The sequence below is a fragment of the Elephantulus edwardii genome, unplaced genomic scaffold, assembly GCF_000299155.1.
Source record: "Elephantulus edwardii isolate Elephantulus edwardi_28Jun2011 unplaced genomic scaffold, EleEdw1.0 scaffold00268, whole genome shotgun sequence".
Classification (NCBI taxonomy): domain Eukaryota; kingdom Metazoa; phylum Chordata; class Mammalia; order Macroscelidea; family Macroscelididae; genus Elephantulus; species Elephantulus edwardii.
Window position 1 is genome coordinate 2703493 of NW_006400018.1, and position 16328 is coordinate 2719820.

At 39.3% G+C, this 16328-nt stretch overlaps 1 protein-coding gene across 1 annotated transcript in view; it reads right to left on the bottom strand.

Moving 5' to 3' along the window:
• Positions 1–4260: 4260 nt before the first annotated feature.
• The window catches only part of MS4A13 (membrane-spanning 4-domains, subfamily A, member 13), a 49590-nt gene continuing 37522 nt past the window's right edge, over positions 4261–16328 (bottom strand). The window contains exon 6 of the mRNA XM_006899899.1: positions 4261–4428. Coding sequence (XP_006899961.1) covers positions 4261–4428 — 168 coding nt within the window. The remainder of the gene's footprint in view (positions 4429–16328) is intronic.

Genomic DNA, 16328 nt, shown 5'->3' on the forward strand with positions numbered 1-16328 from the left:
TCCTCTCCTCTCCTCTCCTCTCCTCCTGAGATTTCTAGTACATGGATAGGCTGCTGGTGGAAACCAGAGCACAGTGAGGAACAGAGACTTAGAAATCAAACTCGAGTTGTTGTTAGTTTCCATTGAGTACTTTCCAACTCATGACAACCTTACAGAACAAGTGTTACTGAGTCCTGCATCATCTACATGATTGCTAGTGTGCTCGAGTCCACAGTTGCCGTGGAAGTCACTCCATCTTACTGAGAGCTTCCTTTATTTTTGCTGGCCCTCTACCAAACATGTTCTTTTCTTGTGATTAAGTTTTCCTGTTCAAAAAGAAACAAAATGCAGTCTCATTGTCTTTGCTTTTAGGGAACATTCTCATCGTATTTCTTCTCAGGCTGAATTGCTTGTTCCTCTGGCAGTTCATAATATATTCAGCACTTTTTGTCAACACTACAATTCAAAGATGTCAATTCTTCTCAGATATATCACAGTATATATATTTACAGTTCATAGTATATTCAGTACTCTTTGTCAACACTACAATTCAAAGATGTCAATTCTTCTCAGATCACCCTTTACCACTGCCGAGCTTTTTGCATGTGTGTGAGTCGAAGGAAAAGACACATCTCACCATTTTTAAAACTTGAGAGAGGCCTTCTGCAGCAGATTTGCCCAATACAATATGCCATTTGATTGTCCTGAGTGAGTTTACTTCCCTGGAATAGGTGCTGGTGGGGTAGTGCCCAGGGAGTTGCAATGCGAATGCAAAGGCTGAGCCTCTCTTGGTGGTTTGAATCCACCAGTGTCTCAGGGGAAGAAAGACAAGGCATCTCCTCCTGTGCAACTTATGGCCTTGGAGACTGTGAGTTGGGTCTGACTTGATGGCAATGAGTTTTGAGTTTGAATTTCATGGTGTTGATTGTTGATCCAAGTAGAAGGAAATAAATGATAACTGAAATTTTGTCTCCATTATCAAGATGTCTGGTAGTGCAATAATGTAAACATTGGTCTGTTAGTGGAAAAGGTGGCAGTTTTAACCCCCTGAGTCATCCCCTGGGAGGGAGTGGAGGCAGTCTGCTGCTGTAAAGGTTTACAGCTTTGGAAGCCCCGCGGGGCAGTTCTGCACTGACCACAGCACTGCTGCACATAGGAACTGACTCGGCAGCAGTGGATTTATATCATGATGTTCATCTGCACTGCTGGGAGACTTTGAATATTTATTTTCATTTTCTGTTCTTAAGGCTATATAGTCTCTGATCTTCACTGGTAAGTGCTTCACTTTTTCATTATTTTCAGCAAGCAGGCTCGTGTCATTTCCATACTGTGTGCTGTTAGTGAGCTCTTCCTCCGATCTTGATGCCATGCTCTTCTTCACCTCGCCCGGCTCCTGGAATGACGGAGCATCCACACGGAATTGGGTGGTCTCTGCCTCCAAGCAGCTCTCTGGCTGCAGTTCTCCCAAGACAGGCTCTTTATCCTTTTGGCAGCTCCTGGTGTGTTCGATACCTTTCCTCAACACCGCAATTCAAAGGCAGCAATTCTTCTTTGATCTTCCTTATTCTTTGTCCAACTTTCACACGTATAGGAAACGACTGAAAATACCATGGCTTGAGTAATACACACCTAAGACTTTAAACTGACACCTTTGAATCTCAGCACTTTAAAGAGGGTCCTTGACAGATTTGCCCAGAGCAATACATCTTTTGGTTTTTTTGACTGCTGCTTCCTAGACCTATCTTCCTGTCAGTTGGCTGGGTACCTGTGGCCCAAATTTCCTGGCACGGCCTGGTGAGCATGTTCAGGGCTGCATCTGTTAGTTGGAAGATGTACATTGATATCCCATCGATTCCTGGGGCATTATTATTATTATTATTTTTTTTTTTTTTTTGCCAGTGCCTTCAGTGCAGCTTAAACTTCTTCCCTCATCAACATTGCCTCTTTATCCTATGCGACTTCCTAAAATTTTTCAGCATTGGCTGATTCTTTTTGGTACAGTGACTCCGAGTATCTGCATATTCCTGTGATGGAGTTCTTCTTTTGATGCTTCTTGAAGGGTGATTAAAAAAAAAATCTTCATTCCTGAAAGGTCTGGGACATTAGTCATCCTGCCTTAATAAAAGAATTGTCATTTTCCACTGATTTTATCGAAAGGCATAGTAGTATTAAGACACTTGAAGGGCTCGATCTCCTTACTCCAGACATCTTATGTTCTGCTATGGGATGTTATGTGCTGTTGGGTCCCAACGGACTCACAGTGGACCCTCCAGTAGGTTCACAGAAAAAGACAGCCCATCTTTCTCCTGAGGAGTGACTGGTAGATTCAAACTGCCTGCCTTGAGGTTGGAAGTATAGCTTCTTCCCCCTAGGCCACCAGAGCGCCCTTATTCCAGACAGTCTTTATCTCGATGTGAAATACCAGTTCTCTTTTCTCTGGATAATTAAGATGAACCACATCAGCTTTGACATCCTCCTTTGCCTGCTAATTCAGAGGCATGGGGAGCTCGGAACTGCCGGATAACATTCTTAACTTCCAGTTCAATGGAATCATTGCTTTGTCTATTGGTCTATTCTTTTCTTTGGAATTGTGACCTTTAGATGAACAAAGCTTAGGACTGTGGATTGTTCTTGTTATGTGCTGTTGAGTTGCCTGCGACTCATAGCGGCCCTAAGTATAACAGCCCTAAACTCTGCCCTATCCTGTGCCAATCTCACCATCTCTGACACACCTGCCCCCAATACCCCAGTCACTGAATCAATCCACCTCATAAAGGGCCTTCCCCTCCTGCGCTGTCCCTCCACCCTCCCAAGCATGACGTCCCTTTCCAAGGACTGTTCCCTCCTTGCAACATGTCCAAAGTATGTCAGACGAAGCTTCAGAATCCTTGCCTCCAAGAAGCAGCCCGGCTTCACCCTCTCCAGGACAAACCTATTTGTTTTCCTAGCAGTCCATGGTATATTCAATACTCTTCTCCAGCACCACAGCTCAAAAACATCAATTCTCTTCTATCATCCCTAGTCATTGTCCAGCTCTCTGATGTACAGCAAAGACCATGGCCTGTATCCGGCGCACCTTCATCTCCAGACTGACATCTTTGCACTTCAGCACTTTAGAGAGGTCTCTAACTACAGACTTTCCATTGTAATACGTCTTTTAATTTCCTGGCTACTGATGCCAAGAGTGTTGACTGTGGATTCAAGCAAACCAGAACTGTGAACAATCTCAATCTGTTCACCATCCAGTATGACACTGCCAATTGGCCCAGTGGTAAGAATTTTTGTTTTCTTGATATTGAGTCTCAATCCATACTGAAGACTGCAGTCCCTGACCTTCCACAGCAAGTGCTTCAGGTCCTCTTCAATTTCAGCAAGCAAAGTTGTGTCATCTGCATAACGGAGATTATTAATAGACCTTCCACCAATCCTGATGCCACAATTCTCCTTATACATAGGGTTTTCTCCTTGTACATAGGGTTTCTGAAGGCCTGCTATTTTGGAAGTGGATGTCTAATCCTTCTTCCTAATCTGTCTTAATTTGAACGCTCAGATTTAGAAAAGTATCTGACAGACAAGATTTTACAGAACAATGCAGATGAAAGATCTTTCCCAATTGTAGAAATAGCCAGTAGTTTTAGTTTTGTCCCTGCCCTTGACACGGACCCAGTATTCCCTTGTATTCCCACCTACTCCCCTTCAACACCTATCACCTGCTATATACCCCTTGATCTGACAGCTTATACCTCAAGCTTTGTGGGTTTCTGTGATTCCAAATTCATCAAGATGTTGCCGATTTCTTATGCTGTGATCAGTGTCCCTTGAGTTTAAGGGCCTGTAAGTCCAAATATATAGCTCTTATGCTAGGGAAACCTTCTTATTTCAGATGGTTCTGAAGAAAAGTCCTTTCCCTTTAATTTCTGCTCCAGGTTTAACTTCTTGTGGCTTGAGTATCTTCCCTTCCATTTACAGCACAGTGTGGTCACAAAATTTCTCAAGGGAGGGTGATCTGTGCTGTAGATCTGGGATAATGGGATGGCTTATATTTCTGTCCCTTGATTCCCATGACCATGAATTACAGATATGAGAGAAATAAACCATATAGTAGATGTTATTTTAGAACCTATTCAATGGAGACCTGGCACTGTACTTGAGTCTTCAAAACTTATTTGCTTCAACTGAAATCCTGACCTTAGGCAGCTGTGATGTGGTCGGCCGACTGATTTTGGTTCAGGAATTCACGTACAGATTAAGGTTTGGCTTGTGTGGAACAAAGCTCTGTGTCTAAATGGCCACCACCAAGTGGCAATAGGTGTTTTTCAGGGAGCTGCGAGTTTGGACAAGATACTGACTACAGTCAGAGGATGGTGTTTTCATGGGGTCTTCAGTGGACGCCAGGCCTCTGTGGTGGCTGCAAGACCCCTGGTTTTCCATGGCCACCAAGTCACTGAGCTGAGAGAGTGGAAGAGGTGGAGAAGTTAAACATCAAAACCCCCTCTGTACTCCTATTTTAGTAGTATCTCTTAGATTTGATAATTTCTAGTCCATATGGTGACTCTAGGTATTACTTCCCAGCATTTGAATGTTTTTTTTAGTTGTTTTTCCTCTATTTTGTGGTATAAGTGAAGGGGTGGGGAAGATATAGTTTGCAGGGACCCTCACCTTACCAGTCAAGAAGTTGAGCCTTTAGCATTAACATTCGTAATTATTTGAATCTCTTACTCTTCCATGTCACTGTTAATATAGCTCAACACTTTTGAAAGAAAGACATAATCTAGATTCTTTTACAACATGTTACAATGTCCATCACACAGCCAAAGGTTTCCAGACATGTGAAGAAGCAAAGACAAAATAAAAAGATCGTAAAATAGACTACCTTAAGACAGTCACATTTATCAAAACTTAAAATATACCTGATATTATTTCTTTTAATTAGCATTGAATGACTTATCAAATAAAATTTAACTTTTAAAAAAAATTAACTTTTTTATTAATTTCATACATCCTGAATGATTTTTATATCTAACAAAATTTATCAAGACCTCAGTAATCACAGTGTATTATTATTTTTTTTGCAATGCATTATTTTTGACAAAAATAATTCAGTGGAAAATTACATTTCTTACATCTTTTATATTTATCCTCAAAACAATCTGAGTAGACATTTAGCAATTCAGAGAAAATTCTACCTCCTAACTCCTACTGACTTTCTTTCCCCCCCTTTTTTTAAAATGCATCATATATTTCTATTTTATTTTATCTTAATGAAAGTTTATAGAGACTTTGGATTTTCATTCATTCATTGCAACATGTATTTTTTTTTACAGCATATTCTTCCCATTTAATTTCCCCCCATTCATTCATTGTTGCACATTTTCCTCCCTGCCCTCCACTCCTTCCCCAGTTCACTTTTCTCTTTGAAAAGAAAAAAATTCTTTTATTGTTATAACCCCCCCACCGAAGTCCACAATCCACTTTACTATGCATTTCTTTTTCTGCAATCTTGTCATAAAAATAATATCTAATCATATATTCCTTTTAAACAGTTCTCTCTCTCATCTGTTTCAATGTAGTATACATTATTTACCCCTCTTTTCTTAGGTCTCCCCCAACCCCAATGTCAGTCCTGTTTTACAACAGTGGCACTATGCAATATTTGTCCTTTTGTGACTGAGATAGTTCACTCAGCATAATGTTCTCCAGGATCACCCATTTTGTATATTTCATGAGTTCCTTATTTTTCAATGCAGCGTATCATTCCATTGTGTGAATATACCACAGCTTCTCTATCCATTCGTTTGTTGATGGGCACTTAGGTTGTTTCAAACTCTTTGTAATTGCAAACAAAGTTGCAATAAACATGTGTGACTTTCCTCTTTTGTTCTGGCAAATACAACAGTTATCTACAGTGTTGGTGTGAACTGTTGTACTTACCAAGAACCATGAACGTGTCTTCTCTGTTATGATTGTAAAGCTTCCTGATATGACACACTGGAACCAAAAAATCCACATTTGTTAGTATCATTCATTATGCTTACTTACAAACTCAAGGAGTAGAGAGTGTGAAAAGCTGTAACATGTAGTATTTAGCCTCACCTACGGATTGACACAGTGGTTGTAACAGTTGCTTGAGCGTGTCAGAGATTGTGAGGAAGACACAAAATAGGACAAAGTTCAACTCTGTTGCTTATAGGGTCATGGTGAGGTATTGTCACAGTTGACTTGGTGACACTTAACTACAACAACAACAACATTGAAAACATCATCCAGAAAGTAATTCAAGAGATCACTATTGTCACACATTCATTGGGAACGAAATCTAGAGGCATTTTGTAGTGACTTCACAGGGAAACAGCATTATCAAAAAGTTTACTTGATTTGTCAAACTTGGGTGTGTTTGGTTTTGGTGTTGTTTTGTTTTGTTTTACATTAGGCCTTTAAGAAGATACGCCCAATTTGTGAGTTTATTACTAGATCAACTTATAACCTAACTAATTTCACAAGCAAAATACTTTTACTATAATCTTAAACACAATTTGTTCAAATTGTCTTCCTGTCAAACATTCTTCTAGGTGGTATAGCACTGGTCTGTGCGTTGCTGTACAGAGGTAACTCGTGGTTGCTGTGATGCTGAAGCCTGTGACAGTGATGTGCCAATCGTGGTAATGGGCACCCATGGTGGACAGTGTTGGCTGGAGCTTCCCGACTAAATCAAGCCTGGAAGCAGGAGCGGCATCCACTTCCGAAATGGCTTGCCTCTGGAAACTCTATGTACGAACAGTGCTCAGGCTGTTCATTCATAGGGTTGCTATGAGTTGTCTATGACTCGACGGCATTAAACAACAACAACAAATAATCTTAAAAGTATTTTATAATAGAAAACATTATTCAGAAGTACCCAAAGTCCAATTTGCATATTAAATAAAAGAATCACACGATTTCTTCCAGGATTACCCTATTCTCAGACTGCCCATCATTTCCTGAGACTTATTGGAATAATGATGGTTGTGGTTGTGTGTCTTTGAGTTAGAACCGGCTCGTAGCTGACCCTTCAGTGTGTTTCCAGAGGCAGTTATTGCACAGGAGGAGAACACTCATCCTTCTCATTTCTCCCAGAATGATGGTAGTTCCAGTGCATTTGAAAGTTCATGTTAGAAAAACATTCCTAGAACATTAAAATGTGAACTCTTCAAGTAATAACAAGGCTATTCTTTTCTAAGAATCAGGGCACTGACAAGTCAATACTAAATTGTTTTTCTGAGACAGAAGAATCCTAATTTGATGTTTTTGCTCTTTCCGTGTGACTTGAGACAATTAATCCACCATTAAGCATTTTTCTCACTGGTGAAGTGGGACTTAATATTTCTTACCTTGTATCACTGTATTATTTTGAAAGTTCCTACATAATTTATGGCCAGCTTGGTTTTACTACTTTCCTCCAAGAGTAGAGCCTATGTTTTACTGAGTTCCTTTCCTTGTAAGATTTCTAGTTACAAATCTTTGACAGAAGAGAAGCAGAAAACATGACTCTCACCAAGTCATTATACACAGACATGGCAACAGTGGTCTAATCTTTTATTCTCTCTTCTATTTTTAGCTCATTGTCCAGAGGTAGCAATTTCTAGACTTATTCATGACTGTCCCTTTGCAATTTAGCTCTGGTGCCCAGGCATCCATGGCTTCTGGGATTGAAAGGAAACATCCAACCTGCCAACCCATGCCAATGCCCCAAGCGAGAGGAGAATCTTATTTTTGGTTTCAGTATATCATATGACTCTGAGAGCTGGACAGAAGAATTGAAGCCTTTGAACTGCAGTACTGGAGACAAGTATTGAATATTCCATGGGCTACTAAAATAACCGACAGATGTGTATTGTGAAAAAGTACAGTCAGAGTGCTCCTTGGAGGCAAAGATGAGAAGCTTCATCTCACACACTCTGGGTATGTTTCTTTGTTTTTTTATGTGTGTACCGTCAAATTGGATCTGACTGGTACAGGAGGCGATTGCTCCTCCTTCTTCAGCAGAGCATCTGGTGGATTTGAACCGCCCACCTCTGGGATTGCAGTGCAGTGTCCTGCCACTAGGCCACCAAAGCTTGCCTCTGGGTATGTTTCTGTTGTGGTTAGGTGCCACTGAGTTGAGTATAACTCATAGCGACCTTATGAACAAAAAAATCTGAATCTTCTTCTAGCCTGTGTTATCCTTATCATCTGAGACCCACGTAAGCTCACTGCTGCACTGTGTTTACCCATCTCATTGAAGGTCTTTTCTTTCACTGACCCTCTACCTTTCCAAACATGATATCCTTATCCAAGGAACAGTCTTTCCCAGCAACATGCCTAAATTATGTAAGATGAGGCTTCACCATCCTTACGTCCAAAAGCACTCTGACTGTACTTTTCCCAAGACATTCCTGTTTTTTCAGATCTGTTTCAATTCTTTCTCCAACTATTCTGATGTTGCTTATCAGTCCAGAGGTAAGGATTTTTTGTCTTCTTGAGGTTGAGATGCAATTTGTATTGAAGGTTATAGTCTTTGATCTGCAGTAAGAGTTTCAAGTCCTGCTCCCTTTCGGCAAGTGAGGTTGTGTCATCTGTATAACGTAGGTTGTTGATGAATCTTCCTTTGATCCTGATTCCACATTACTCTTCATAGAGGCCAGCTTCTTGAACGATGTGCTCAGCATACAAAATGTATAGGTATGGAGAAAAGATTCATCCTTGACGCACACCCTTCTCAATTTTAAACCATGCAGTGTTACCTAGCTCTGTTCAGGTAATAGCTTCGTAATCTAGGTATAGGTATCTTCTCAATGATAGCCATTATTTATTATGATCCACACAGTCAAATGCCTTTGCATAGTCAACAAAACACAGACAGTCTTCTAATATTCTCTGCTCTCACCCAGGATCCATCTGACAGCAGCAGTGGTATCTCTATTGTCTTAGCCTCTTCTTAAAGCAACTTGAACTTCTAACAATCCTCCATCTCAACAATTTACTAATACTGTGTTGTCAAGGCCTACCTTGGCCGTCCGAATTCTCATTGCCGCTTTCCCAGAAATTCCAATTCCCCTTCCTCTACTTTTTATCCTACAGTATTTGTTTCTAGCATATCCCACTGCTGGAATGAAAGCTACATAAGAGCCCCATCAACTGTTGTTGCCAAGTTGGTTTTGACTCCTGGTGAACTTCTATTGAGTTTCAGAGGCTGTTATTATTTTTCTCTTGTTTTGTTTTTTTTAAAATAAAGTTTTTATTATATATTTGTTTACTTACACAAAGTTCATAGACATTGTTTTTGACACTGGATCTTTTCCATTTCCTTAACTCACCCTTCCCTCTACCCATCAAATAATGTGACCCTATGATGACCCCACTTGCCATCCTCATCCCTCTGCTCTTAACCTCTCTCCTTTTGATCCTCATAAACATTCTACTAGTCATCTTTCTATATCTACAATAAAGGGCTTCTGAGGTATTTGTCCTTATGGGACTGAGTTAGTTCACTTAGCATAATACTCTCCATTCCCTCCCAAGTTAGGTAGAGATTTTCAAAATAACTTCTCCTGTAGTTGTGGTTGTTGTTATGTGCCATCGAGTCACTTGCAACTCATAGCAACCCTATGTACAAGAGACCTAAACCCTGCTCTATCCTGTGCCAACCTCACTGTCTCTGCCACACCCACTCCCATTACCCCAATCATTGAATCAATGAATCTCATCGACGGTCTTCCTCTCCTGCGCTGTCCCCCCAGTCTTCCAAACATGATGTCCCTCTCCAAGGACTGGTCTCTCCTTGCAACACGCCCAAAGAACACCAGATGAAGCTTCAGAATCCTTGACTCCAAGGAGTAGTCCAGTTTCATCTTCTCCAGGACAAACCTGTTTGTTCTCCTAGCAGTCCATGGTATATTCAACACTCTTCTCCAGCACCACAGCTCAAAGGCATCAATTCTCTTTCTATCATCCCTAGTCATTGTCCAGCTCTCTGATGCATAGCACATAATTGCAAAGATTATAGCCTGGATCAGGCGCACCTTAGTCTCCTGCCTGATGTCGTTGCTCTTCAGTACTCTTGAGAGGTCCCTGACAGCTGAGTTTCCCACTGCAATTTGTCTCTTGACTTTGCTGCTGACTTTCTGGCTGCTGGTAACAAGACTGTTGATAGTGGAGCCAAGCAAATTAAAACTGTTAACTATGTCAATCTCTTCACCATCCATACTGATGCTGCCAACTGGCCCAGTGGTGACAATCTTTGTTTTCTTGATGTTGTGCTTCAATCCATATTGAAGGCTGCAGTCCTTGACCTTCTGCAGCAAGCTCTTCAGGTCCTTCTCAGTTTCAGCAAGCAGTGTTGTGTCATCTGCATAATGCAGGTTTTTGATGACTCTTCCCCCAATCCTGATGCCACATTCCTCTTTATACTGCCCAGTGTCCCAGATGATCTGTTTTGCATACAAATTGAAAAGGTATGGAGACAGAATACATCCCTGGCAGACACCCGTCACAATTTTGAACCTTGCAGTGTCTCCTTGTTCTGTTCTGATGACTGCCTGTTAGTCCAAGGGTAGGTTTTGCATAAGCACAATCAAATGTTCTGGGATTCCCATTCTTCTCAGAGTCAGCCACAGCTTGTTATGATCCATACAGTCAAAAGCCTTTGCATAGTCAATGAAGCACAGATAGACATTCCTCTGGTATTCTCTGCTTTCTACCAAGATCCATCTAACATTAGCTATAATATCCCTAGTACCATGGCCACTTCTAAACCCAGCCTGCACATCTGGCAGTTCTCTGTTGAAGTGTTGCTCCAGTCGTGTCTGGATAATCTGGATAATCTTGCTTGCATGTGATATTAATGATATTGTTTGATAATTTCCACCATCTGTCGGGTCACCTTTCTTTGGAATGGGAACAAATATCGAACTTTTCCAGTCAGTCGGCCAGCTGGCTGTCCTCCAGATTTATTGGCACAACTTAGTGAGTACATCCACAGCAGCGTCTGTTTGTTCAAACATGCCACTTGGTATGCCGTCAACTCCTGGAGCCTTGTTTTTTTGCCAATTCTTTCAGAGCAAACTGAACTTCCTCCTTCATCACCATAGACTCTTGCTCATACGATATTTCATGAAATTCTTCTGTGTCAGCCAATTCCTTCTGTTATAGTGACTCTTCCATCTTCTTTTAATGCTTCTTGTATCATTAACACTCTACCCAAAGCATCCTTAAGTAATACCACTCGTGGCTTGAATTTGTTTTTAAATTCCTTTAGCTTAGAAATGCTAAGCGAGCTCAGCCCTTTTGATTTTTTTTTTCTCTCTAGCTCTTTGCAAATTTCATCATAGCATCTTTCTTTGTCATCCCGAGCTGCCCTTTGAAATTTTCTGTTCAGCTCTTTAGTTTCTTGATTTCTTCCTTTAGCTTTGGCTTCTCAGCTCTTTAAAGCAATATTCAGCGTCTCATCTGACATCCATCTTGGGCTCCTGCAGGTTGCATAATATTTCATCATGTGAATGCACCATAGTTTCTCAATCCATTCGATTGTGGTTGGACATTTGGGCTGTTTCCATGTTTTTGCAATGGTGAATAACACTATGAATATTGGTGTACAAAGTCCTCATTTTCTCAGGGTATATTCCAAGCAGTGGGATAGCTGAGTCTTGTGGGATTTTTAGGATTTTTGAGGAAATGTCAAATTGTCTTCCAGAGTGGTTGTACCATTTTACAATCCCACCAACAGTGAATAAGAGTTCTTATCTCTCCACATCCTCTCCAACATTTATTAATCGCTGTCCTGTTAAATTTGTCACTGCTACTGGGGTGAGATGGTATCTTATTGTGGTTTTGCTTTGCATCTCTCTTATTGCTAGTGATTTTGAGAATTTTTCCATGTGTCTGTTGGTCATTTCAGTATTTTCCTCTGTGAAATGTCTTTCCATGTCTTTTGCCCATTTTGTAAGTGTGTTATCAGTCTTTTTCTTGTGGAGGGCCTGTAAGATTCTATAAACTTTGATATGAGACCCTTGTCTGAAATAGAATTTCCAAATGTTTTTTTTCCTAATCAGTAGATTTTCTTTTCACTCTGTTGGAAAAAGTTTTAGCTGCGCACAGGAATATAATCTTTAAAAGATCCCATTCATCAATTTTATCCTCTCCAGATTGTTCATTTCTGGCTGTGTTTAACAGTTTTTTTTATACCATAGACTAGGCTGCTTAAGCTTGATTCCAGTTTCTTTCTCATGAACTTTATGATTTGGGGCTTTACTCCCAGGTCTCTGATCTACCTTGAGTTGATTTTTGTATAAAGGGTGAGATGTGGATCCTGTTTCAGCTTTCTGCAGGTAGAAGTCCAGTTTTGTCTGCACCATTTGTTGAAGAGGTTGTCATTTCCCCCTTTGGCAGGTTTTATTTCCTTGTCAGTTATCAGTTGACTATAGATAGCTGGGTCCATTTCTGCATTCTCAATTCTGTTCCATCTGTCTATGTGCCAGTTTTGGTTACTACCACTGTGTAGTAGATTTTGAAGCTCAGGAGTGCTTTGCCTTCCACTTCATTTTTGTTTTTCACAAGTGTTTTGCTTATTCAGGGTCTCTGTCCTCTCCAAATAAACTTGACAAGTTCCCTTTTGATTGTCTTGAAAAAGGAATTTGGTATCTGTATTGGGATTACATTGAATATGTAGATTGATTTTGGTAGGGTTGTCATTTTTACCATATTGCATCTTCCTATCCATGAACAGGAAACATTCTTTTATTTATTTAGGTCTTTAATTGAGTTTTGCAGAAATGTTTTATAGTTTTCTCTGTATAGATCTTCTGTGTCTTTAGTTAGGTTCACTCCCAAGTATCTCAATTTTTAGTTGGCTATTAAATGGTATTTCTTTCTTGGTTTCCTTCTCTGAGTTCTTTTTGTTACTGTAGAGGAATCCCATTGATTTTTCAGATATTGTTCTTATATCCAGCCACTCTACAACACTAGTCTACTAGCTCTAACAGTTTTTTTGGTTGAGTCCTTGGGTTTTCTGTGTACACTATCATATTATCTGCATACAGTGACAATTTCACCATCCATCTTCCAATCTGGATTCCTTTTATTCCCTGCTCTTGTCATATTATCCTTGCAAGTACTTCCAATATAATATTGATTAGCAGTGGTGATAGTGGGCATCTTTGTCTGATCCCTGTTCACAAGGAAAATGTGTTTAGTTTTTCTCCATTGAGAATGATATTGGCTTTTGGTTTCAAATATATGCTTTTCAGTATGTTGAGGAAATTCCCTTCTATTCCAATATTGCTGACTATCTTTATCTAGAAGAGGTGTGTTGGATTTTGTCAAATGCCTTTTCTGCATCAATTGCTATGATTATATAGTTCTTGTTATTTGCTTTGTTAAAGCGGTGAGTTATGTTGATTCTTTTTTTATGTTGAACCAGCCTTACATACCTGTTATGGATCCCATTTGGTCATGATGAATTATTTTATTTTATTTTTTTAATGTGCTTTTGGATCTATTGGCTAGGATTTTGTTAAGGATTTTTGCCTCTATATTCATGAGAGATACTGGTCTGAAGTTTTCTTTCTTGGTTGTATATCTTTGCTTGGTTTTGGTATTAGGGATATGCCTTCTTTATGGAATGACTCTGGGAGTGTTTTTTCTTTTTCAATTTTTTGAAATATTTTAAGTATAATTGGTGACATTTTCTTTGAATGTTTGGCAGAATTCAGCTGTCAAGCCATCTGGTCCAGGACTTTTCTTATGAAGAAGTCTTTCAATTTCTTTTGTGATGGGTCTGTTCCAGTGTTCTACCTCTGTCTGTATCATTCTGGGTAGGGCATGAGTTTAAAGGAATGTGTCCATTTCCTCTACGTTTTTAATTTACCAGAGTATAGCTTTTAGTGGTATTCTGATATTATCAATTTTATTTCATCTGGTTCTGTTGATGTTACCTCAATAATTTCTCAACTGAGTAATCTATCTTCTCTTTTCCCCCTTTTGTTATGTTTGCCAGTGGTTTGTCAATTTTATTGACCATTTGAAAAACCAGCTCCTGGTCTTCTTGCTAGTTTCAGTTGTTTTTCTGTTTTCTATCACATTGATTTCAGCTCTTGTCCTTACAATTTCCTTTCTTCTAAAAGCTGTAGTATTAGATTCTTGTTCTTTTTCTATTGATGAAGGTATTCAATTAGATAATTTATTTTTTCCCCTTCTTTCCTTTTTTATATATGTGCCTATTCCTATGAACTGCCCCCTGAGGACTGTCTTAGCTGCATCCCAGAGATTTTGGTATATTACATTTTAATTTTCATTTGTTTCAAGGAACTTTTTCATTTCATTCTTGATTTATTTTATAACCCAATCATGTTCTAGCAGAGAGATACTCAGTTTCCACATGGGTAGTTTTGGAAGCTTTACTCTCCTGTGGTTAATTTCTAGTTTTATGACATTGTGATCTGAAGAGATACTGTGTATTATTTCAATGTTTTTTAATTTGTGGAGGCTTGCTTTGGGTCCTAACATGTGATCAATTCTGAAGAATGTACCACACACACTTGAGAAGAAAGTGAATTTAGTTTTAGTTGGGTGCAGTACCCTGAATACATCCACAAGTCGAGTTTGGCTGATAGTAAAGTTTAGATCTTCTGCATCTTTGTTAAGTTTCTTTGACCTATCCTTTGGCAAAAGTGGTGTGTTAAAGTTTCCTACCACTATTATGGTGCTATCTATTTCTTCAGTTCTGTTAACCGTTGGGTTAGGTATTTTTCAGGTCTATCATTTGGTGTGTAAATGTTATTCAAGGTTATTTCTTCTTGACCTACTGTGCCTTTAATCAGTATATAATAGAGGCTGTAAATCTTTACGGGAGAATATGGCCTCATCTTTCTCCCACGGGATGACTGGTGGATTCAAACCGCCAGCTTTGTATTTGGTTGCCCAACCCTTCATGCACTAAGCCACTAAAATTCCTCTCATAAAGGTAGACATCTTTTTTGTTGTTTTTGTTTGTTGATGCATTTAAGACACCTTGAATACATGTGGATACTCAATAAATGTTGGTTGAATGACCACACTGAAACTGTACTTTTATTAAACATATTTCATGGAAGAATTTGTGAGGGGAAATTGAGGACAGCAGCACACCACTCACAATAAAAAATGTACCCTAGGAATCCCTGTTCAATTTTCTCAAATTATTTGTTAATTAACAGAACCCAACAATTTAATTTTTCTTGGCCAACATAAAATCATAAAATCTCTTTCTCTCACTGCGTGTGTGGATATATATATATATATATATCCACACACACACAAACATACATACACACACATACATATACATATACTGTGCTAGTTTCATACAGCACAAATGTTCTTTTATCTTCTTTTTCTGGCAAAAAAAAATGCATTGTAGATAGCTGAAAAGTTACCAACTATTTTCTATTTTCCCAAAATGCTGCTTGGGCATTCAAGTATGCCTTGTCTTCAAGAATCATGCCACACACACACACACACACACACACACACACACACTCTTGATTTTAGGCAAACAGACTCTTGGAAGAATTTCATTGATAATAAGTTTTGTTTCATATTATTTTCTTGTTTTTTTTCCATTTTTCTTCTGTTTCCTATTATTTTCTCATTTTGATTTATACAAAGATGAGTTCTTTGAGATCTGAGATTGTATATTCTCAGTGTCCTGACTCTGGTGTTAGGTAACCATGGTGGCCTGGTGATAAGGAGCTGTACTGTCAATCCAATGCCCTGTAGTTCGAATCCGACAGTTGCTCCACAGGAGAAAAATGGATAATCTCCTCCTCATGTCATTTATTGCCTCTGAAAACCTAGAGTGTTCGGCTATGCGTTGGTTCCAACTTGACATTACTAAACAAAAACAAGACAACTCTGGTGTACTTCCAGTCTCAGAAACAACCAAAAGCCACAGTGAAAAATGAACAAATAACAATGACAGATTCTATTGTTTACTCACAGAAAAGGTTGCCCACTGTGGGTATCCTGTAATTACTGTTAAAGGAATGTATTTCCTTCCAAAAGCAAGAGGTTGTGATAGGAATAAATATGTCCAGATTGCTCCCAGGATGTGAATATGAATACCAATCATTATTTGTATGGCCTGGGAGAAAAGAATAGCAATAGTGATTATTTGCCACTGTTCCTCTTTAATCTGGACAGAACAGACATCAGAGAAATCTCAAGGTGGTGAATGAAAGTGGTGCCCTAATTGAACTTCAGGAAGTTTAACATTTATCACAGATGAAGAGGGTTTGCTATTATCTCAGAAGGGTCTGTGTAGGTAAAGACTACTTGTTTATTCACGAGAATGATACGAG